The sequence below is a fragment of the Phaenicophaeus curvirostris genome, chromosome 15 (genome assembly GCF_032191515.1).
Source record: "Phaenicophaeus curvirostris isolate KB17595 chromosome 15, BPBGC_Pcur_1.0, whole genome shotgun sequence".
NCBI lineage: Eukaryota > Metazoa > Chordata > Aves > Cuculiformes > Cuculidae > Phaenicophaeus > Phaenicophaeus curvirostris.
Genome location: NC_091406.1, coordinates 15,806,382 through 15,829,866, shown reverse-complemented (window position 1 = coordinate 15,829,866; position 23,485 = coordinate 15,806,382). Strand labels below are relative to the sequence as shown.

Genomic DNA, 23,485 nt, shown 5'->3' with positions numbered 1-23,485 from the left:
GGTGGGCAGAGGCAGCTGTGAGGGTTCTGCGAGATTTGCTGCTGCTCTGAGCTTCCTTCCTCTTTTCTCAACCCAAGATACTGTAGTGTCATGGGGGAGGGGAATCCCAAACTGGGTGTTTCTGTCGCATGATACGGGCTGTAACACACAAGCAGTCCTCTCCTGCACCACCCCTCAACCCCAGATCTCAGCTGGAAGGCTACCGGGTACAGAGCCCAGTTACACCAAAACCCTCTCAACGTGGGTTACCTCATTCTGGAAAGCCAACAGGCTTTATTGCTTAAATGACACAAAAATAAGATTTTAAATCTTGGATTCCACAAGATAATACATCTTAAAAACTACTTTTCTTCTAACCTGTCCTGGAATGGGGGTCTGTTTTTTACAGACTGAGTCCCGCAGCAGAATTGAAGACAAAGACACTATATTTCAAACTGCACTCACTCCTTTTTACTTCTATCATTTTACCTGTAGACAAAAAGGCAGGAGATAATCTTTTTTTTTCCTCTAAACAACGCAGCACTTCCTTAAAGACTATGTCAGGACAAGAATTAAAAATTAATTTATTGTACATTTACAGCCTTTACTTGCACAAGGACTGCTGTGTGAGGTAACAATTGCATTTAGGATGTGCAAAGGACAAGCCAAGCTGTTTGTAATTTGGATTAAGGACAACACACCAACTTGAAAACAAGTGTGTTACCTGCATTTGTGTTCTTCACTTGTAGCTTGGAATTTAAAAACAAAACCAAGTGCTTTACAAGATTTCCTGTTTCTTTATCTGCTGCTCAGTACAAAGTCACAGGACAATCCTGGCCCCTGGATACTACACTGCAGCTTAGCAATCATTCTTTACCCCACTATTTCACAGTGCTGTGCTACATCCATCAGGTTATTTTTGATAACACATCACACGTCAGTTCTTGACTTGAACCAGTGACCATGAGACAGACTACCAGTAGGCTTCAATGCACATGGAATTCCAGTACCTGTTTCTGGAGAAAAAACACATGAAATCAACACTGAATTCCTTGAAATGCCTCAGTATCAACCACATCTACATCCTAGCTTAGAAAAAAGATTTAGCCAGTTATTTTCCCCTCTGATATTGGAATTCACATCTGCTTATTAAAGTAAACTAGATTGTGAACAACTCCGATAATCTCCAACTACAGACAACCAGCTTCATTTGGGATTACTCTATCTTTCTCTACCACAAAACATCAAGTTTATATTGTTTGTGCATCAAAAAAAAAGATTATGAGGCTGAGCCACTTAACCTTTCAGTTTACCACTTATTTCCTAACCAGCAATAACTGCCTTATGCCTCAGAATCCTTGCTGCATCAAATCACCCCTCCGGCATCCTCTGCGGCCTAGAGGTAATAACTTGCATTCATTATCTTTCCCTGCATTCCTCTGCCTCATCTTTTCTCTGCAATCCAAGACCTGAGGAGAAAGGTTCCTTTCTATCATTCATTTAGAAACATGCTTCATGGTGTTGGCCTAATAAACCAAATTAATACAATACTGTTGTTTTGAAAATAAATGATCCAAAAGAAACGCTACACAGAAATTTGATCTCCAAACTGGCATCCCATTTGCAATACTTCCCTGATGCCCTGAACCTCTTCCATCTTGGAGACCTGACTTTGTAGAGTGTAAGACCTGTAAATAACACCACACCTTTGAAAGCAGTTCTGTCCCACCTTGGAGCTCTCACCCCACTTCTAACACCCCAACTCCTCACACATGCGCTGGACTGGAGAAGCCAAGCTCCTGAAGGCATTGATGCTCCCCACCTGCCCCCTTTCCCAGCTCTCAGCACTGCACAGATCTGCTGCCGCTTCCTCCTGCCACACTTTCATGACGCCCCATTTATCACTCTCGTGACCGTTATCACTTTTTCCTTAAGTATTCATCCAGGCAGAAAGACTTTAGAGCCAAGTAGCAAATTTCTTGCTCCCTCAAAAGCTGAAAATTTTTCTGCCTAGGGAATTCACAGGTAGAACTTAACTTTTGGGGACTTGAAAGACAGGCAGAAGAAGGGCGAGAATTCTTGCTTCCTTTAATAATTCTTCCAATTCCAGAAACCCAGATCTTGTGAAATGCTGACTAACTACCAGTTTTTAGCTACTCTAACTTGCATTATGTAGAAGAATTTAAGCAAAGCACAAGAGTTGCATTTAACTGGCTCTCAATTCTATTACAGGCCAAGATCTGTGAGCACAGCTGCAAGAAAGCAACTGATGGAACACGGCAGAAGGAAAAAAATATATGTCAAATATTTCCCTGTCCTTGAAGTGCAATACCTGAAGTAAGTGATGGCACAACAAAGCTGTTATTCCACACATCTTTCCGCACCTGCTGGATTTAATTCTGCAAAAGATTTTTTAAGCATGAATGTATTACGTAAGACAAAGACCACATATTCTAAGTAAACTAGAGGAATACAGGTAAAGCAGTAGTTTTGGGGGGTAGATACCCCTAATCAGATTTATTCCTTTGTTGAAATCACATCCTTTTTTGGTTTGCAGCATTAATTTTTAAGTTGTTCTCCATTTCAAAAAATGATATAACTTTCATACGTGAAGTCGCTCCACATAAGGAATGAAGTACCTTGGTATATACTCTACAGTTCTGTACTCCAATTTGAAGTACATGCAAACTATGTCAAGTTAATGGAGGTTTTCCTCTAATTAGAACAATTATGTACTTCAGTTGTTTAACACCATTTGCATATCAACAGACAGTGAACTAAGCTAACTTCCACAATTTGCATAAAAAATGTTTTCTCCTAATATGTTGTGCCATGAAAAGCAGCACTCTTTCAAAGTCATATTTAAGTTAATCTATGCAGTCCAAGTCAAATAAGAACTACTTCACAGACATACGTTAGCTTCCTGGGATACCAGAGTACCTTAAAACTTAACAAGAAATAAATTGCCTCAGTTTATGTGGACTCCATTAATAAAACACTAAAGGATTTGGAGAGATAATCGATCTCTTGGGTTGATGAATTGATACAATTAGATTCTGAGAGACATGGATGTACAATTGCTTGGTTCAGCAACAGCATTAACAGCCACCATGCTGTGCCTGAATTTAATGATGTAGAAATGGACAGATGAGTTCAAACTGCACTGGAAGTGACCTGCCACACCTTACTCATTGAAGTTCAACACATCTTCAAGAGATGGCCTTCCTCTCTGCCACAAACCCGTAACAAAATCCCTCCTTTCTTCTAATGAAGGCTTTACTCAGGACAATCCTTGTGCATTACCTGGAAGGTTCATAGAATCATGGAATCGTTAGGTTGGAAAAGACCTCGTAGATCATCGAGTCCAACCATTCCTATCTGCCACTAAACCATGTCCCTGAGCACCTCGTTTACCCACCTTTTAAATACCGCCAGGGATGGGGACTCCACCACCTCCCAGGGCAGCAGCCTGGTTCCAGTGCAGATGGGAAAAATAGTCAGCACCACTATGGCAGGGCAGGCTGCCAACTCAAACTATCCACAGCTAGGATACAACAAGAACTCTTTACATAGCATGTTTAACCTTTAGTCTCTCTTGCTGCTGACCAGCAGTACCCTACACAAAATGAATTTAAATATGTTTAAGCACAGAGGCATGTTAGGAGTCTTGGATTCCAAAGCACCGATGGACATCAATGTACAGTGGATCAAGCCGTCTAATCTCAAACCCATAGAGTTGTAAAGTATACTGTTTGTAGGGGACTTTAGAAGGCAAAAGCTCTCTTAGGACTTCTCCTAACTAAGAAATCTTTCTAAGTCCAAGTGACTAGCTGATTCACAAGAGTATAACGAGTTGAATGAAGTCATCTTAAACATACATAGAAATGCTGAAAAGAAAATCAGCCAATTTAACTAGCTTAACTGTCCTCAGAATTTTTCTGTATGGAACATAAGATAATTAGGATTTGCCTCCTAAAATCATGACAACACATAGCACATGCATTACAATTCCTTAGCTTTTATTGCTTGGTACTTTTTGATTTTTTTTAAGAAAACCTTTTCTATAAAAGAACTCACCTCTCAAATAAAACAGGTGGCAGCTTCAGAGAATTGTTTCCTCTGGGATGCAATATAGACAACACTTCAGAAAGGATGAGAAAGAAGAGTTTATTTTATTTAATAGTACAAATACAAATATTAATAGATTCAAAAGAATAATATCCCACAAATTCATAAGAAGATTCACGTGCACCTTTACTCTCAGGTCAGCCTGAAAATTGAACAATTAAACATTGAGGGAAAGTGTTAAGAATTCTGAATCCAAGAACTAGAAGAAATTCTGGAGCACATAAACTAGTTGAGTTACGCATCAACACGGTCTTGGCTGTCTTGCTTGGAGCTGACTCCCATCCTACTATATCATCCAACTTCTGTAGCAAATGCTTATCTTTAAGAATGGCACTGTGCTTCAAATAAACAGCAATTACCACATTTAGAGACTGAGCCACAATTCAGGACAAGGCAACGCTTTAGGTCACCTTGCCAAGGAACTTAAGCAGTGCCCTTGGGGAAGCTCAGATATCTAAAGTGCAACTCTTCGTATAACAAGGCAGATCAATACTAAGCTAGGAACCTGTGCATTTAAGTGTGACATAAGTTTACTCAGTATGTCCAGCTGAAGGAGGACTTCAAATTGTTCAGGTTCCTTCTAGAAATCTAAGTTTTATTGCTGAGCACATTGTGTTTCAGGCGTTGCTTTAGAAGATACATACAATGTTGTATATGTTTTCTTTTGAGTTTTCTTCTCAGTCGTGATATTATTTTCTTTCACATCTTCTGTTTCCGTAGTTTCAAATCTGGATTCAGCAGTTAACCTACAGGCAAAGCAACCATTCTAAATACCTATTTAGTTAAGAAAAAACAAGGCTAAAATAAGAGTTTTAAGCAAGACCAACAAGCCAACTGGCATACAAGACCATCCATACACAAAGACAGAGCAAGCAGTGTTTAAAAATAAAATGAGGCTAAGAAAGCATTTCGGTATCAGTCCTAGTCATATTTCATCACAAACTATAGCCTTCTCCCCTTATCTGCTAAAATGCTCCATTCAAAAGGTTAGCAAATGCGTTAAATGGTTAGGATCAGCCTTGAAAAAACAAAGTGACCGTGTCATGCACATAAAGAAGATAAAGCCCACAAAAGCACAACTCCAAGCAACAAGTCCCAGCAACAATGCAAAAGTGAAGTCAAGCATTTGGCTTTAACACCACCAAAAAAAAAGGACTACTCTTAGAGCATTAAACTATTTTCCAGCCTATATCTGCACTACTACTGCCTTTATCTTAATGTCCAAATATGTGACAAGAAGTTGTCGGAAAAAATTATTTTCAGGCTCTAAGCTACAGAACTTGCACACCAACAGGTTTTGATTCTGCTATGAATGTAAATGGGAATACAGCTGTCACATGGCTGCTGAAGAGATAAGTTAAAAAAATAAGACATCTAGACATCTGAGCACAATTGGATGTTTTGATTATTTACAAACTACTTAAGAAACACACAAATGTGTCAGTAGAACAGACTGATAAACAGTATAAATTACATAACCAAATCACCCACAACCAATTGGCTGCACACAGTTATTTTCCCAGCAAAGCAAATTAAGGAAAATGAAATCCCAAATTAAGCATTGCTTTACACGCCAAAACGAATTCTAGGCTGATTCATCAGCACATCAGATAAGTGACCTTGGGGATTTCTAGTGTTCTCAAAAGCCACCAGTGAGCAACCCACAACGACCTACAGCTGCTTTTAATGAGTTTTCCAAACAAAAATAGCTGCTACCCACTTGTTAGAGATTTATTTGCAGCAGAGAGATACAGCTGAAGACGAGGACTATGAAACAAACTGTAACACAGAATCAGGGGAAATTCAGCTACAAATTTCCACCCCCTCCACCCTATCTTTACATTTACACACAAATATATTGAATAAACTTTTGATGATCTCAAGCAATCCACATTAAAAAAAAAAGGAAAAAAAAAAAGCACTTTACTGTGCATCCCCCCCTAGGTCCACCAGTTTGCTCCACCACGTGCTCTGTACTAAGCCCACACCTCTGATCCTGACAGCTAACCATAGGCAGCTGTTCCCCCAGCTGCCCTCCATTTTAGGTGTGCTCCTACTCACAAGTTCCCAAACAACTGTGGTTACAAGGACCCAACTACTCAGGAAAGCAGGAAAAGTGTATTCTTGGTCATCACCTTCCGGTTAGCGCATAGTCTGCAGTTCAGTCAATGCTTCCCTAGCAGCTGTAATGAGAGCTGCATAGCTTGTGTCTCTGCATCTGTTCCTACCATAGGTTCCCTTCATTAATCCCTACACACTCCTCTGCCTTAAAATGACCTCTATCCAAGGCCACCAAAACCCTTTATCCAATGCCCTTCTCTGACAAGGATTCCCTAGAAAAAAACAGAACAAAGCAAGTCAAATAACCCAAAAGGCCAAATAGAAATTGAATTGACTTAAAGTGTGTTCCAAAGCAATGGAACTGAACTTAAACAAAATAATGCCCTTGCACATTATTGGGTAATTCTGTTAGTGTACAGCGTAACAAGTCTTAAAATCAAATTCACCAGGACCACACTGTTTCAGGCAAATGAACAAAAGTCAATATTTGCAGCAAAAAAATAACATCTTTTTATGCTTTAAATGCACACCAAGATGTTTATGCAAACCACCATAAAGTAAGCTACCTTCCTCAGACTAGAACTGCATCAATCAATACCTACTGTAACTTATCACAAGACTGAAACTGATTTATGAGGATGAGATGAAAGAGCCCTTTCATGCTAGTAAACTTAGTTTATGGCAGAGAGGTACTCCAAAATGCCTAAAGATTCAGACGACAGAGAGAAAGGGCTTCCCCATCTTCCTTGGTGTCCAACTATTTTTAACTGGCAATTAATTAATCTTCCCCAAATCAAGCCTGTTTTGCCCATGACTAACTGATCCCTGACTTTATCTCAGACCACAAGCTTTTTCTATCTTATTTTCTCTGCCATTCTCTTGAAGAGGAGAAGGGAGAGCGGCTGGCTGGGCATGTGGCAGGCAGCCCAAGTTAACCCAACATCGTACTCATAACAAGCCAGCCCACAGACCACCCTTACAGCACTGCCGTATTTCATTAACTGTTTCCACAAGGAAATGGATGGATCAGAAAGAGACGATGACAGTTAGAATCATAGAATAACCAGGTTGGAAGAGATCCCCCAGATCATCGAGTCCAACCATTCCTATCAAACACTAAACCATGCCCCTCAGCACCTCGTCCACCCGTGCCTTAAACACCTCCAGGGAAGGTGAATCAACCACTTCCCTGGGCAGCCTGTTCCAGTGCCCAATGACCCTTTCTGTGAATTTTTTTTCCTAATGTCCAGCCTAAGCCTCCCCTGGCACTCCATGTAAAAGAAATACTCCCTGTAAAAGAACTACAACACTATTCTCTCCAGCTTTGGCTTTGTAGACTCCAAAAATAAACCATAATTAGAGCTCCTCCTAGCTGTTTCAGGAAGATCAACTAGTCAGATCAGATGGAACTTTACATCCTGAGGACAAGTGCCATGCCTAAAACCCCTAAGACAATGTTGGTTATCCAAAACTCCTGCCAAGCCAAGTAGCTGTAGGCATTTCCTGTTCCAGCAAAGTCCAGATGAGGTACGTTTGGTACATGAAATCCAAATAAAACATTTTAAAATGCAAACAAGCTCTTAGGCACACAATCCCCCCTTTTTTGATCAAACTAAAGCAAACAACATCAAATCTAAATGGAAACTCAATTGGGAAGCAAGGGCTGGAAGTTGCCGTTTCAGTTTCAAAAGTGTAGAAAAGCACTTAAACACTCAAGTGAATCTTCTTATAGTCCACTTGGCCTAACAGAAGATACCACTACCAATAACCTTTGCATTGCCTGAATTACAACAGTAATTAACAATTAAAAATAATCATTTAAATCTTTAGTGTCAACTACTGTGTTCTCAACAGTCAGATACCATAACCTAATCAGCAGCATCACCCCGTAAATTATTCCAATGCTCACTTGCTTTAAACTTTAAGCACACACTGCAGCTATGTACATGTACTATGAGTTCCAAGTGCTCTGGGTTTACCTTGCTACATCACATAAGCAAGATTCTCAATAAGGAAAACTGTCACCCATAGAAGCGTGTATAGATGACTTCTAACCACTTCATCATCTCCTAAGTCAAGATGACTAAGCTTTTCAAACATTATTTCCTAGATATGAAGTATGCAATCCTTTCACAGTTCCTATGGCTTGTTCTCACTGCCATGTTTCATGGACTAAATGACAGAGCTAGAGTAATTATTGTACAAAACCTACTCCAGTTACCAAAATAACTCCCAATGATCAGAATAGCCTTCTCAGACACAACATGACTTTCTACTTAACACAAGGTGATGCGCTGACAGAGATCCACCATGCACATGCCAATTATTTTTTTCCTCCCCTAAACTCTCCATTTTCAGGTCCACAGTCTTGTTCACGTTGCCAGTGGGTTTTGTACCTTGGCATTCAGCTGTATTCCTACATAGGGTTCTGGCCACATCCATCACAGACAGTCCAGTGAATCTATTGTCTAGAAATCCAACCTGTCAATTACTCAGGTCTTATCATTGCTTCCTGTTTAATAATAAGGAAGTCCTCAATATTATCTTCACCACATCGTTAATTGAGGATTTAGTAGTTCATCAACACAACTGGAAATCTGAACAGAACCTTCTGCCAGGATCTGCCTGTTGCAGGTTCATACCACCACTGAAGAAAACTTGAAAGCTAATATAGTTTTGTGACTTTTTCAGATGCTGCTGAGTTAAGGGGCTTTATTTTTTACTATCTACTGATTTAGGTTTTATTCCTTACTTGAACCAACAGCAGTGGGTGCAAGATTAGAACCCTTCCTCTGAACCATGACTTCATCTTCCTCTTCCACTTCTTCTACCTCCTCTGTTCCCAAGATCAACCTCATAAAATAATTCCCTCTTCTCAACCCTCTACAGTAGGTTTGCCCTTTCAGTTCACACGAACAGTTTCCAACAACTTCTTGCTGCCAGACACCTTGCTTTCCAAAAGGCATGTGAGGAAATAAGTTAAACCTCTCACACCTGAGTTGTACGCTATCTGTTCCTCTATGTGTAGAAAATGCCATCAAAACACAAAACCATCACTAAAATATTCAATCTCTCCTCCCAACACCCACCACCCATGTTCAAGCTCCCTCATCTTTCCTCCTCAGCACACAGCTACTGGAATTACTATTTCTACCACATGCTTCCCAGACTATTTCAGAAGTGTGTACTGTTTGGTCACTTACATCTGTTAAGTGCATCCAATGCAACCTTGAATAATTGATTCGAGAGTCAAAATATCAATCCAATTACTTAGGAATGCCATTAAATTGGAATACACTGCACAGATATCCACGTACTAGGCCTTGCTCCATCTTGGAAGCTGCTGTCTTTCTAAATTGAACAAAATATTATTTCTAGCAGACATTAAGCAGTTGTGAGCTCAAAACATCCAACTATCCCAGATGCTTTCATTTCCTCACAAAAAAGAATCCAGCACGTGTTTCCTAAGATTATGAACATAAACAGAATACAAAAGCATCAGCTAGAAAAAAAAGTCAGCATTTCTTTTACCAAGATGAAAAATTGAGGGTAATTACTGTACTAAGTTACTTGACCATCTATCAAGAAGTAACTTAAGTTCTCAGTTCAAGGGAAAAACCCAATCTTAGGTTAGCAGTTGTGCTTCTAGTTATCATGCATCCAGGTTAGAGAAGTCATTTGTCTGATAACACAAATAGCAGAGTTAACTGTCTGTTGCCTTGTACAATGCATGTTCTGTTAACCTGATTTGGATTAAGAATCACTTAATTTAAATAATTCTTAGGCTTTTAGCTAAATCTGATAGTTGATGAGGGCTGAAAACAGCTATGAAACTGAAGCATGACACCCATTGCCTTTGCTACTTTGGTACATAACAAAGTTGTGTGGTAGCTTTGAAGGTAACAGTCCTGTTTGTGAAGCCAGGGTAAACAGAGTGAACTGTCATGCTGTCTGCACACCTTACAAATTTTCAAGTAATGGAAAAAATATTTCAAAGGCGGTTACAGTTTCAAGAGTCTTTGTCATTAGTCATCATTTTAGTCTTTCTAAAAGGTTTTGAGAAGTTCAACGTAGGCAACCGGAGCTGAGGAATTACACTGCATGCAACACTGAGGAAATAGATAAAGAAGTAGATAGCACAGTTCATGCAGCGAAAGAAAAGAGATGCAGGTCTGTGCTGATTGCCTTGGCCATAGACAGAAGCTGACACTGACCTGGAGGCAGCTGAAGTCAAGGAATTACTTCCACTTCTGCTGTTCAAAGCACATGCATCGCGGTTCTCATCTTTAGTTTTAGCTCTCTTCCTTTCTTTTTCAGGTTCTTTGTGCATTGTTTCAAGAGCTGTATTTATTGGTGGTGCTTCAAGAGCATGTTTTTTCAGAGTAGCAAAGCTTTGTTCCAAGTTCCTGGTGGTCATCTTTGCTTCTTCCTTACTTGGCAAGTGCATGAGAGTAGCTTCTTTCACCAAAGTATTTTTGCTGTCCAAGTACTCACAAGTACCATCCACTGGAATCTTCTCACTCTTCTTTTTAATTTTAGTGCCTGTAAGCAATTCTAAGAGAAGAGGAAAATACTTCTTGTACACAAGTGAAGCTGGAGTTAACTTGTCCACCAACATGTCCCTAGTAAAACCAATAAAGAACATACCAAACGACTAACAACCTTGGAATTATTCTTAACAGACAATTTAAGTCCCTTAAAGAAAGTTCCTTTTATATAATCTCTTACCAGAAAGTAAGCATCCCAATAGAAGTTAGCTTGAAAAAGACAAATATTTCCCTGCCCCCCCAGCCTCCCTTTTTACCAAAGGCTTTTAATTGGACACTGAACTACATGAATAAGTTCAACTATTTTAATTCTACTCTGGAGGCTGCTGAGTGTCCACAACTAAGGTTTTAAAATTAAATCCCTTTAGGTACATACAACTACGAAAACCAATTTGTCCATTTGGATCCCCATTCATTGTTCACAGGCTACAACTCCCTTGTTCCTGCACAATCCCAGGAACCAGCTGTTGGTCAGGTGGGCCTCTGCTGTCAAAACATAATCCATATTTAATTGAGATACTATACGGTTGTTCCTCTAAATGCTTTGCGCATACTACGAAGTTCTCCTCAGCTGTCTACGCTCAGAAAGCTCTTAACTTCTATCAGAGATACTGCTATATTGAAAAGCACCTCCTGAGAGTTTGTTCCCACCTGCTTCATTATGATTATCTAGCTACACTCTGAAGCCTCTGAACACTCATTAGTCTTCTGAAATTTATGTTATACATACTGAAGGAAAGACCTTGAGCAAGGTAAGGGTATACTATTTCAATACAGCAGTTTTTGGACCAGGTTCTTATCTAAAAGCAGACATTTAAACATAGTCTGTATCCAGAATAAACTCTGTGTCTTCCTGTTTAACCTCTTTCAACTTGTGAAAGTTGGGAAGACCAGATATTAGGTTTTTTCCATATGCAAACGTAGTACTTACCTCCAGGTTCATATTTCATTTTTAGCTCATCCAGCATAACTCTCAAGTTCATATTCTCACTCTGACAAGCTTGCAAACGCCTCTCATTTGTGAACAGTTTCCTTTCAACTTCCAGAACTCTTTGGCTCTCGTACAGAGCTTTCATCCTCTGCAAGGAGAGTTCATTTTTCAAGGTTTCAGTTTCCTTGCTAGGGTGGAAAGAAAAATTATACAGTCACTGAGAGCTGGTTGTTGGGTCTTTTTTCTCGTTGTTTTTGCTGGGTTTTTCTTTTTTTTCCAGTAAAGCAGCAGGGGAAGTCAACCAAGCATTCTTTGATTTCACATAAACTTTGTATTTATATACTACTAAAAAAAGAATGAGATCTCATAGTACAATGAAAATTTTTCACTGGAATTTGACATAGGGCACTAAGCTTAGTCAGCAGAGAGATAATGTCTTAAAAATAAAGCTGTACACCAAACAACTCACACGTGCAGGTGTAACTAGTCTGAGAAACTTCACTTAGGCTACAAATACAATAGATTATTTTAGTCTGTGTATAAATTAATACAACTACTTCCACTTTAAAGGTCTTTTCCAATCAAAATGATTCTGTGATTCCATAATTGACAACACAAGCTTTACATAATGGCATCTTGGCTTGTATCAGAAACGGCGTGACCAGCAGGTCCAGGGAGGTTATTCTCCCTCTATACTCGGCACTGGTGAGACCGCTCCTCGAATCCTGTGTTCAGTTCTGGGCCCCTCACCACAAGAAGGATGTTGAGGCTCTGGAGCGAGTCCAGAGAAGAGCAACAAAGCTGGTGAAGGGGCTGGACAACAGGCCTTACGAGGAACGGCTGAGAGAGCTGGGGGTGTTTAGCCTGGAGAAGAGGAGGCTGAGGGGAGACCTCACTGCTCTCTACAACTACCTGAAAGGAGGTTGTGGAGAGGAGGGAGCTGGGCTCTTCTCCCAAGTGACAGGGGACAGGATGAGAAGGAATGTCCTCAAGCTCCGCCAGGGGAGGTTTAGGCTGGACATTAGGAAAAAAAATTCACAGAAAGGGTCATTGGGCACTGGAACAGGCTGCCCAGGGAAGTGGTTGATTCACCTTCCCTGGAGGTGTTTAAGGCACGGGTGGACGAGGTGCTGAGGGGCATGGTTTAGTGTTTGATAGGAATGGTTGGACTCGATGATCTGGGGGATCTCTTCCAACCTGGTTATTCTATGATTCTATGATAAAGGTGTTACACTAAAACAATTATGTCAATATTCAGTGCCTGTCCTTGCCTCTCTTTCAGAGGCTATCATGTTCCACACCAGTGAGTTATCATTCCTCCTCAGTCCTAAGGCACTCGGATCATGCCAGTTTCTCATAGTAGCAGTAAGAGTGAGGTGACAGACTTCTCAGGAATTCCCATAGCAGACCACTGCCTCCTGATGGAAGTACAATACTTAAATCTGAGGGCTGAAAAATAGCCATGAGGCCAAACACTACAGACCTTCTGATAAATAGATATGGAACCCACAAGCCAAAAAACACACCTCAACTGAACAGTCCAATAGTAACACTTGAAATGTTTTATCTGGCTCTTTTTATAAGAGAAGTAACATACATACAGCCAACAGAGTTTAAGAGCTTTATACAGTTCATTTGCAGGTTAATCTATTTTTTAAGAGTTTTCAGCTATCTTCTGTCTAGGAGTATTAACAACATTTCTAGCAGAAAACAACAGTAAGTAGAATGACAAACAAGCTGTCAGTCCAGCACTAGAAAATGAGACACACATACAGTCAGTGGACTACATACAAACAAAGAGTAATAGAAAATAAAACCAAGTAGCTAAAAAGATACCCAGCCTGCAACCACCTTGTAGCCTCAGACCATTAAGTACTTACTTTGAGTTGTCAAGTTTCATTTGCAGTAAATCCACATAGTAACCATCTTCAGACTCTCCTCCTTTTGAGCTACTATCAGGTTTAGATTCTTCCATATTCTCATATAAAGCCTGATAAAGAAAAAGTATGAAGTTGTCAAACGGTGACCTTTCAGAAGCACATTCAACTTCGTAATTAGGTGATTTTTTTTCCATGTATTTCCACAGAGAAGCTTCACCACAGGGGCATTTAAACACAAGAGCTCAGTTGTTCAGAGTACTTCCTCATTTGTTATAAATGTCAAATCGCACTGAAACCAACAGCTCTCATGTCATGAAAGAAATTAAAAAGCAAGTTCTCAACTCAAGCAGGTTTTCAGATAGGACGGCAGGGTGGTTCTCTTCCTTTTACCTGAAAACACAGGATAATTAACACGGGAAATTTGTTTCAGCCTTGATTTTAAAAGTAAGGAATACAAGCTATGTTAATCAACAGCCAAAACCTTAAAATCAATTACGTCTTTTATAGGAGAAAATTGGTTCATAGTGAAGATGTCATAAAGGCAATAAGCTCTCTATAAAATACATCAGTAACATGTGACATAGTGGGGTTTGTTTTGTGTTTTTTCTGAACAAGCATACTCAGTCTTAATACACTCCCACACATCTCGCACGCTTCCATCAGCCCCTGACTACAAGTACTTTCAACTGTTATTTCAATCAATCATTTCTTTTCCTGACACTACTTATCTATGGCATAGAAACAAAAATCAGTACCAATCAAGCTTATACATGACAAAACTGGTAAAGCCATCAAGCTTTCTCAGTTGCTAACTAAAATGGGTTAAGCCTAGCTTTCTGCCTCTTGGATTAAATGCAGAACAGAGGACACTATCCTGGAAATCACAATCCTCATGCATGAGCTAATACGCCTAAATTAACATTCCAAAGCTGTGATAAGAAAGGGCCAGTCAAATCCTTAAACATGTAAGAATGGCAGCAGCTTTTCACTCTGTATATACACAATCACCGGTAACATTACAACAGTGCATATTGGTGTTCTCATGGGTTTCTCATCTTCCAGAACGCCAAGATGCTATCAAGCCGTATAAGAGGACTCAAGAAATCGCGTTACAAGAACGATTTAGCAATTCACCTTTTCTAGACAAGAGCATGCTTCAAGTGCAAAGTTAGGACACATTAAGGAAATAAATACTCAAGAAATAAAATGTAGCTGAGAAACTAAAAAGTGATAAAGCCTAAGCATAACCATTTGACATTTTTACTATGTATGTCTCCCAATACAAAGAAAAAAAAAATAGAGATAGTAGCTCAGTGAATTTTGACCAAGTAAATGAAGCACTACAAGTAACTAAAATATGAAGGTGCTTCACAGAAGAATCCAGAAAAGACTTTCTCTAAACAGGGGTAGAGTGGTGTAGAATTTTCTGCTTCTCTAAAGTTCAGAACCGTATGTTCTGCAGCTGTAAACTAGATCTTTGGTCAAATGAAGGTATGAATAGCCTTAAGATCCCTTCTCAAACTTTATTATCATGTTTTAACTTCCGATGATCACTTTTCCACTTAATTGCAGACCACATACCTTAAATTTTTCTAGCTGCCTCACTTTGATAAGAAGTTCTTCTATCTCACCATTCTTCTGTTCCAATATAGACTGTAAGCGTTCCAGCTGCTCGAATTCTGCCTGAGAGCCTTTCAGCTGCAGCAGTGTGGCCATTTGCAGCTGGAAAAAAGGGGAAAAAAAAATCCTTACAACAAGTACTGTGTTAAGCAACTGAAAATCTCAGCCTTCTGCTGTCAATAGCTCCAAGACTCAAGCCTTGTACCAGATGCTTAAATTAGTAGTCTTAACAGCCTTCATAATCATCATCAGTTGACAATAAAAATCTTCAGGAAAACAGAAAACTTATTGAACAGACTAGTTCTGACATATCCAATCTTTCTTCATATTGACTAAGGAACCTATAAACATACTGCCAAGGACACACACAACACGACACACTCAAACCGTAAACATCAAGTCAGCTAGAACCAAACTACAATCGAGGCTTGTTTATCAGAGCTAAAAATGCCTCTACTGAGAGCTTCCCACTTAGGGGAAAAAACCCTACTTCATCAACAAGTTTTCAAATGTTGGTTTGGGTTTGGTTTTTTTTTGCAGTTTCGATTCTGAGGTACATGTAACACCAAGTTTGCCTTTTGTAATATTAATCCAAGAATTTCAGCTCCTGCTCCTTCAGGAGGATGCACCCTTTCAAGCCATTACTATTTGACATTACAAAAGGAGAAGTTTATCAAAGAAAACTCCTGCATTTATAGCAGATATTTTCAATGCTGTTAACATAATATCATCTTAGTGCCAGGATACATCAGACTTGTAAACAACTAGAGAAACAATACGAAATACAATATTGGTAAAACTTAACATGGTGTTAGTGATAAACGTAGCATTTTGACCAGTCTAGTCAGTACGGATAAGGTAACACTGCAGGACACTTGGAGACATCGCCGGGAAAAGATTAACTGAAACTCACTAGACTACAGATGAAGAATTGAAGAGAGGAGTGCATTTACCCTGCAGAAACTACAATGGTAAGTAAATAATATTGATGATTCTGTACCCAAACTACAGCTGAAGGAAGATTCAATCATGTCCTCCTCATTGCTTCTACAAGACATAAAGGACACAAAACTTCAGCCCTCTGAGTCCAACAAAAACTAGCCCTTACATTTCCCAAGTATGAAAACACCTAACCTTTTCCCCTTCCACTTAAAAGCCCACTTGCTAACTGCCAGAATTGCAAATTGCAGTTAATTTACATAAAATCTGAAAGTACAGAAACATGAATAAACTGGAAGGGAACCTGGGGACTGTAGAAAACAGACCAGACATGGTAAAGCTTCCACAGGAGTACTGCTTACATCCTGTCAAGGAGTCACATCTTGAGTAGTCATTACTGAATACCACATACAGACATCTGACAAGTGAAGCTACAACAGTTAACCAAGCTGATGCAATCAGCTGCTGAATCAAGGACCTTAAGTACAGACTGAGCTTGAACACAGCATCACAATGTAACACAAAGCAGAGAGGACCCTAACAAGGAACTAAAACAGTAGCTTATGCAAAAAAGCTGTCTTAACCAACCCCCTATCACCAATACTGATATTAGAAGTAATAGTATGAGGACTAACGAGCACAAATTGAAATTCCACATAAAACCACTAAGTAGCAGAACAGGGATATCCATTTGCCTCAATTCTTGGTAAAAATCTTCATAGTAGGAGTGTTTCTTATCCCATTCCATCGGTATGGCTGATCCTCACATTACAAGGAGACAGTTCCTGAAGAAAGTGATCCTATTCAACTAGTAAATCACTTTACTTACTCAAATCTTTAGCTCTCCAGATCAGATTTCAGTAAAACAGAAGTCATTTGCTGCATCAGTAATACTTTCCTTGTCCTTTAAGAATGTTGTTCAATTATTTTCAACCTACTTGTTCCATAAAAGCTAGGTAACACAAACCTGTATCTTCACTGTTACTTTTTATCACCACTCTTTAAGCACTGCCCTCAAACTGCATGATCAAGTATTTAATCAAAGCAAAAGGATCTGCTTTTGTGTTGGAAAATCAGAAGACCAACATGAAAACACCTGCACTTTTGCGTCATCTTGCAAATCAACTTCTGCTAACTAGTTCTCAATAGTATTAAGCAACAAGCTCCCAACCCATGGAAGTGCAGTGTAAATGAAACAGTTGTGACGAGTTATAACTTCTCCCTCTCTTTAGTCTAAGAAGAAATAAGAATAACACGGACAAACAAACAAGAAAGCAACTGAGAGATGAAAAAGAAGCAGTGTGAAAAAGAAGATGAGAGAACAGAATACAAGCTTTCCTTTTTCTTTACATCTGCTCCAAACAAGCATAATTAATACAAAAATAAGTTTTTCCTGTAGTACAAAAATTAAATAAGAAAAGAAAAGGCTAGCATCAAGACAAACTAAATGCTACTAGGACAGATGGGACTTATGTTTAACTTCTATTCGCTATGCCACTACCAAAGTAAGCAAACATACCGCCTTCAGCGTAACTTGGGATTTCTTAGATAAACTAGTAAAACCAATATCAACAAAAAAATGCTGGTGCACCATGAATGTCAGATAGCACAACGGTGTCTCACTTGTTTATTCTGCCATTTCCCGCCCCCAGACAACTGCATTACATTTCAAAGATAATCAAAACCCCTAGCAGGGGTTCAAATGCATTGCCTTATCAGATCCTAAGGACACCATGGAGTATTACAGTAGCAGTCATACCTTCATTCTTTGCAATTGTTCTCTAGTGAATGCATGCTGTTTTTGTAGTGAATGATATTTTACTTTCACACTGATCAGCTGTCGTTCCATTTCTGCCCTCCGGTCCTCCACCTATAGAGCATAGTTAGCAATTAATACTACAAAAATTATAATGCTTGCCATTTGGATGAGTCTTACAAGCAGATGTTACCTAGGAATCAATGTTGGTTCTGCAAATACTACTTTTCCAGCAACAGCACTTGAAACAATGCACAACTGTCATTACCTCTGAGAGAAAAGCGAGTAGACAGTGCTGTAGCAGCTGAAGTCCGGTCTGTCAAGTGCAATAGACTATTGTTCTTCTTGTATCAAAATTAAGTATCATTTCATATGCTTCGGTGTTGCTATAGAATAGTTTTGACCATTGGCATCACAAAAAAGTTAAAAAATATACATACCATTTAGCAATTCAACCCGTTCCCTTGCTGTTCTAAGAAAATACCATAACTTCCTATGCATCTAGCAGCAGCTGAACACCTATTCCGAAACTAATTTGGAAAGCCTTCCTAATGCTCAAACATGCAGGCATTTTCAGCATGCTTTTACAAAACAGCATCTAACATCTTTAAGTACTTCCTACACTACCTGCTGCACTAAGAAGGCTTAACAATCAAACAAAGCTACTTCGAGCCGACACCTGCAGACAGAACTGTCATGAACCCCCAGTTCAATTTTCTGTCTTGATAGCCAGGGAACTTGAAAAGATTACATCAAGTTTATAAACTCCCCAACTTCAGAGCATGCATAAAAATGATTTTCCATAGGTCAGGTCCTTGACAGCTCAGCAGTGAAAGGTTTGAGGAACAGAGACTCATCCTGACCAAATGGGGTACAGATGCTCTAACAGTTTCAAAGCAATGTAAGAAATAAAACTTATGAAGTATTCCTTTTCTACTTCGTATATTCTCAAGTATCTGTGGCATAACTGTACCTCTGCAAAGAGAGAATTGCCTTTACTTGTAGGGTCCAAAGATTGCTGCACTGCTTGATCCAGCTGAAGCTGAAGCTCCTGATTAGCTTCACGAGCTTTCTAGATTAAAGCAAAGAGGATATTAGTCATTTAATCATCTGATGTACTGCACATACGAATTTAATCAGATAGCAAAAGAGATAAAACTATGCCTTTAGCACAGACAATCTCATACTGTAGTACTTAACTGTGCATCCAGTTCCAGTCAGTAAGAGACAACCTTTTTCCACTAAAAAGCTTATTATTACACTTGCTCTTCAGAACTAGTATAACTAAAACCTTTAAAGGAAAACATTGATGTTTATCAACAGGATTAATGGCACTTGAAATAAAGATGAGAATTGGATCAGGGACCTGCAAGAAGGTCCATACACAGCCTTCCACAAAAGGCTGCTAACATAAAGAGCATTTACCAATAGGCAACACCAAACATGACTAGCCAATATCCACTCTCCCTCCGCGCTTTTCTTCCTCACTCCCTTCTCAGGACTCCTCGCTTAAAATGGCTCCAATTTCACTGGAAAGCTAGCACCACAACTTATGAAATTCAGGAATTATCTACCACTGCTGAAAAAAATTAAGATAGTACCTCTAATGCATTACAGTAAGAAACAACTTCTTTTTCCCTCTCTTCGTTTTCTCCCTGTAGACGCTCCAGCTGATTACGCAAGTTACTGTTTACAAGTTCTAGTTGTTCTTTACTGTACTGCAGTTCATTCAGCTTTTCTTCCACATTGGCCTAAACAAAAAAAAAAAACCCAAACAAATATTAAATAAGAAGTTTATAAAACAAATTGAAGACAAGCAGGCCCACGCAAACTAAACAGGCTTGTTAGCAGTGATTACTTTTAATACAAAACATTATCTTGAATAAAAGGTTCTATTAAAGCATAGTTATTGAGACTTCTTCTGTGCAAATTTTCTTCATACTAAGCCAATCATAAGGTAGCAATAGACAAAGCATCTAAAACCAGAACATGCACTTTTGCTCAATTTGGTATCCAACCAGCCTACATCCTAACAATTTTAGTAGTCGCACACCTTCATGCTTTCCAGTTCAGTGAGTTCCATCTGGAGATTAAGCATTTCGGAAGACATTGTCTCATGTACACGTTCAGACATCATACGTAGTTCTTCTGATTTGGCAGCAATTATTTCCTTCTGATGATCCACTTTGTGTCTTAACTGTTTCTCTGAGAGTCGGGTTTCATCTAGTTCTGCTTTCAGGTTCTCCAACTTAAAAATAGTTGACAAGTAAGTAGTACCATTTGACAGAAAATTCTTGACACAAACAGTAATTTTGACTCTGTTCTGACTATAGAAAACACCTTATGAATAAGACTTAAGAGTAACCTTACAAACCAGCTTTGAAATTGAAAGTAACTCACAATTTAACTATGTTCATTAAAAAGCAACTAAACAAGCTCCTACACACAAAAATATTTGGTTTGGTAGTAAGTGTACAAAACCAAGTTAAATACATATTCTTTAAAATGCAACTAGCAATATTTTAGCTCTTCATTAGTTGCCAAACCTTGTTTTTAAGGTCACTGATTTCTTGTCCGTAGACTCTGGCAAGCTGTTCTTTCTGTTTATCCAGCTGCATGTTTTGCTGTTGCTTTAGGGAATCACATTCATAATTCAAGCTTTCCAACATTCGATTTTTGAGTTCAACTTCTCTCTGAAGAGTGTATTTCTCCTGTTCAAATTTCTGGAAGAAATAAGATACTGATAAATCTAGATGTAATATTCATAGAGGCTTGGGGAATGACGTACTAAACAAGGGCTCAAAATCAAGACACTGAATGTCTAAAACTTGTAGCTAGTTCAGCCTTTTGTTCCCAATTAGGAAACTGTCATATCCATGTTTAAATGGTATGGGCATCTTCTCAGCAAGTATAAAAAAAGAAATCTAGCGAGCTCTAACATGTCTTCTACCACCATGGAACCTGATGATGTTAAACATGGTTACAGCCCATCAAGTGTTCCTCTGCTGCAGAGCTGCTGGGTTCTACGTTTGGCAAAGAAATCTAAATTGTCCACTGTTTTGTAATAAATCCCATTAACCCTTCCATACTACAGAATGACTTTTTAATCAGCTCCCCTCTATGCACAATTGTATGTTTGCTAATTATATAGCACGGCTTCCTTTACTTCCTCCCTTCAGCCAGAAATTATAGAGGGGAATAAAAAAAAAAAAAAAGACTCTTGGAAGCAGAAAGGCTTTAAAACCAAGCCCAACTGAGTCTAAAGATGCAGGTTGTTTGTTTTGGTTTTGTTGTTTGTTTTTTCTTTTTAACTAAAGCAACTCTTAAATCACAAACCACAAGTAAGTAAAGGAACATAACAAAACTAAAAGCTGTTAGGTATGAAATAGACCTCTAAGGCCCAGACACCAACTTATCAAGGGCAGGCTTAGCTCCCAGATATACAGGCCAAGAGTTTTAACTGCAAGATAGTGCATGGAAAAGATTTGGGAGCCCACTTCTGACCAGACTCAAGAAGGCAAATATCTACCACAATGTGCTTACAGATTTTTACAGAAGCCTACATGGACTTTTCTGAAAGACTCTGTGCCCCCTGTTAAAACTTACACTTGCGTTCACAGTAATTGCTTTGGCTTTCAAGACTCCCAAGAAGAGAACCACAGGATCAATATCTCAAAATGCTGGATAGCCACGGTGCTCACACAAGATGTTTTTCTGCTGTACAAAACCAAGTAATTCCACCCCTCTGCCCTTGGAATTTAAGTTCCTAACTGTTCTGATTCACGCAAACTGAGCTCATAACTTGGCTCCAGCCTGTAACACAGTATCACAACCCACAGGTGCAACTTCACAACACAGTAGCTGCTGCCTCAGGTTGCCGGCACAAAAGGAAGATCCTGCCCTGCTTTCCAGCCACCTCTCCTGCACTAAGCTTACTAACAGCAAACTGATCAAAGTAAGTCCTTAGTGCTCATTCAGAATAGCAGGGTGCTACAACTCTCCAGCTAGTAAAAATAAAATCCAAACAGGCTATGGAACTACAAATATTTTAGCTCCATCACAAGAGAGAGGATGGATGCACAGCCAGAAACAGACTAAGCAAAGAAAAATGGTCTATCTGAAGCATGGGCTGACCGAAAAGAGACAAATATAAAAAATAAGCATTTATTAAAAGGGGAAGAGATCTTCCTGATGGGAATTTTCTCACACAATTGCTAAGAAAACTGAAGACTAAGTAAGACTGATATATTTCAACAGTAGACTATTCTCTTTCCCGAGTTGTAAAGAAATGTACTAATAAATTCACTATCCCTTGGTATTCAGAAAACTTTAACCTCACTACAGAAGAAATTAATTTTACAGTCTAGTGTGCTTTTTACAGCACAGGGAGATTATAACATGAAGGAGTTGCTAAACATACGCAAAATACACACACTAAAAAAGAATTTACTTGAGCACTTGGTATTCATCTTATATTAAAAGCAATTATACCTACACTTGATGCATTATCAGCAAGGAAACCCTGTCCCAGTTAGATAACATTATTCTCAATATCTCAAAGCAGAACTAAAAAGCTCTCTACAAATACTTAAAACTAAAAAGGTTCATTAAAATTAATGTAAACTCTAAAAGGCATTTAAAACACCTGTTACATTCACAGAACAGTTAAAATAAACCAAAGGTCTTGATTGGCTTTTTTACTCCACATTTAAAGCATTACCTCAGTTTTCTCGGTCAATTCATGGCGCATTTGATCAAGCTGATTTTGAACTTCAGTTTGGGACTCCAACAAATGCAAACCATATTGTGCTGCCTTTCTTCGCTCATTCTCTGCTTCCTTGAGTTGTTGTCTAAGACTTAAAATGGTCTCAGTCTCCATTTTTCTTCCTTTGTTACGTTTGTAAACACAAAATGATTAAAAAAATACATTGCAGTAAGTGACAACAGCTAATCTGTAGGAAGTTATTGTATTTCCTTTCTCAGTCATGATATAATGATATATTTTTCCATTAATACAAGACAATAAGAAAGGTAGCTCATGAACAAACAGTCCTATGAACAGTAAATGCATAGCTATTTCTCCATAGATTTGTTTAACATGTTATATCTGACTAAGTCTTAACTAACAGCATGCAGAACAACACACGACACAAAGGTGAACTCTGCAAGAAGTTAGTCAAAGTAAATCCAAACAAACATTAAAAAATAAAAATGAAGTCAAACTAACACCATAAGCCTGTGTGACTGCTTGCTTCCAAATCCGGTAAATCAGTACACTGCAAAAAAATCCTATTAAGACAGACATTGCTAAGCAACTCAGGCTTCTGAGTAATATAAGCCAAGAGTTGTGGCACGAAGTACGCAGTAACGATACACAAACACAAAAACTTATCTACATATGATTATTTGAAGCCATAAGTTTAATATAATTTCAAGATTAAAGTAATTCTTCAATTAAGATGTTACTCTGTTCTGGATTTTTACACATACCATTTAATTGTTGCCATTTCTTACCGGCACATGATCCTTATGAATTCTAGTAAGATGCCGATCTTAATCAAGAGCTAATTTCACAGCTCAACACAGGAGAGAAGATTTAAGAGCCATTATTCTAACTGTAATGCTTTCACATTTTTTTTTTATT

At 38.8% G+C, this 23,485-nt stretch overlaps 1 protein-coding gene across 2 annotated transcripts; it reads right to left on the bottom strand.

Annotated features, from left to right (window-relative positions):
- Positions 1-4,150: 4,150 nt before the first annotated feature.
- Positions 4,151-22,857, bottom strand: SPDL1 (spindle apparatus coiled-coil protein 1). 2 transcript variants are annotated; one of them, XM_069869227.1, is made up of 11 exons: positions 22,562-22,803; positions 20,388-20,564; positions 19,895-20,089; positions 19,443-19,592; positions 18,815-18,913; positions 17,845-17,955; positions 15,108-15,248; positions 13,527-13,636; positions 11,647-11,834; positions 10,383-10,722; positions 4,151-4,853 (listed from the first exon to the last, which is right to left on the bottom strand). In XM_069869227.1, exons 1-11 carry the CDS (start codon positions 22,718-22,720, stop codon positions 4,703-4,705), a joined length of 1,821 nt encoding a protein of 606 aa, XP_069725328.1. In that variant the 5' UTR covers positions 22,721-22,803; the 3' UTR covers positions 4,151-4,702. The 2 variants fall into 2 exon arrangements, with proteins under 2 accessions (XP_069725328.1, XP_069725327.1); XM_069869226.1 differs by lacking the exon at positions 4,151-4,853 and having other exon boundaries at positions 9,624-10,722; positions 22,562-22,857.
- Between the last annotated feature and the right edge of the window lie 628 nt (positions 22,858-23,485).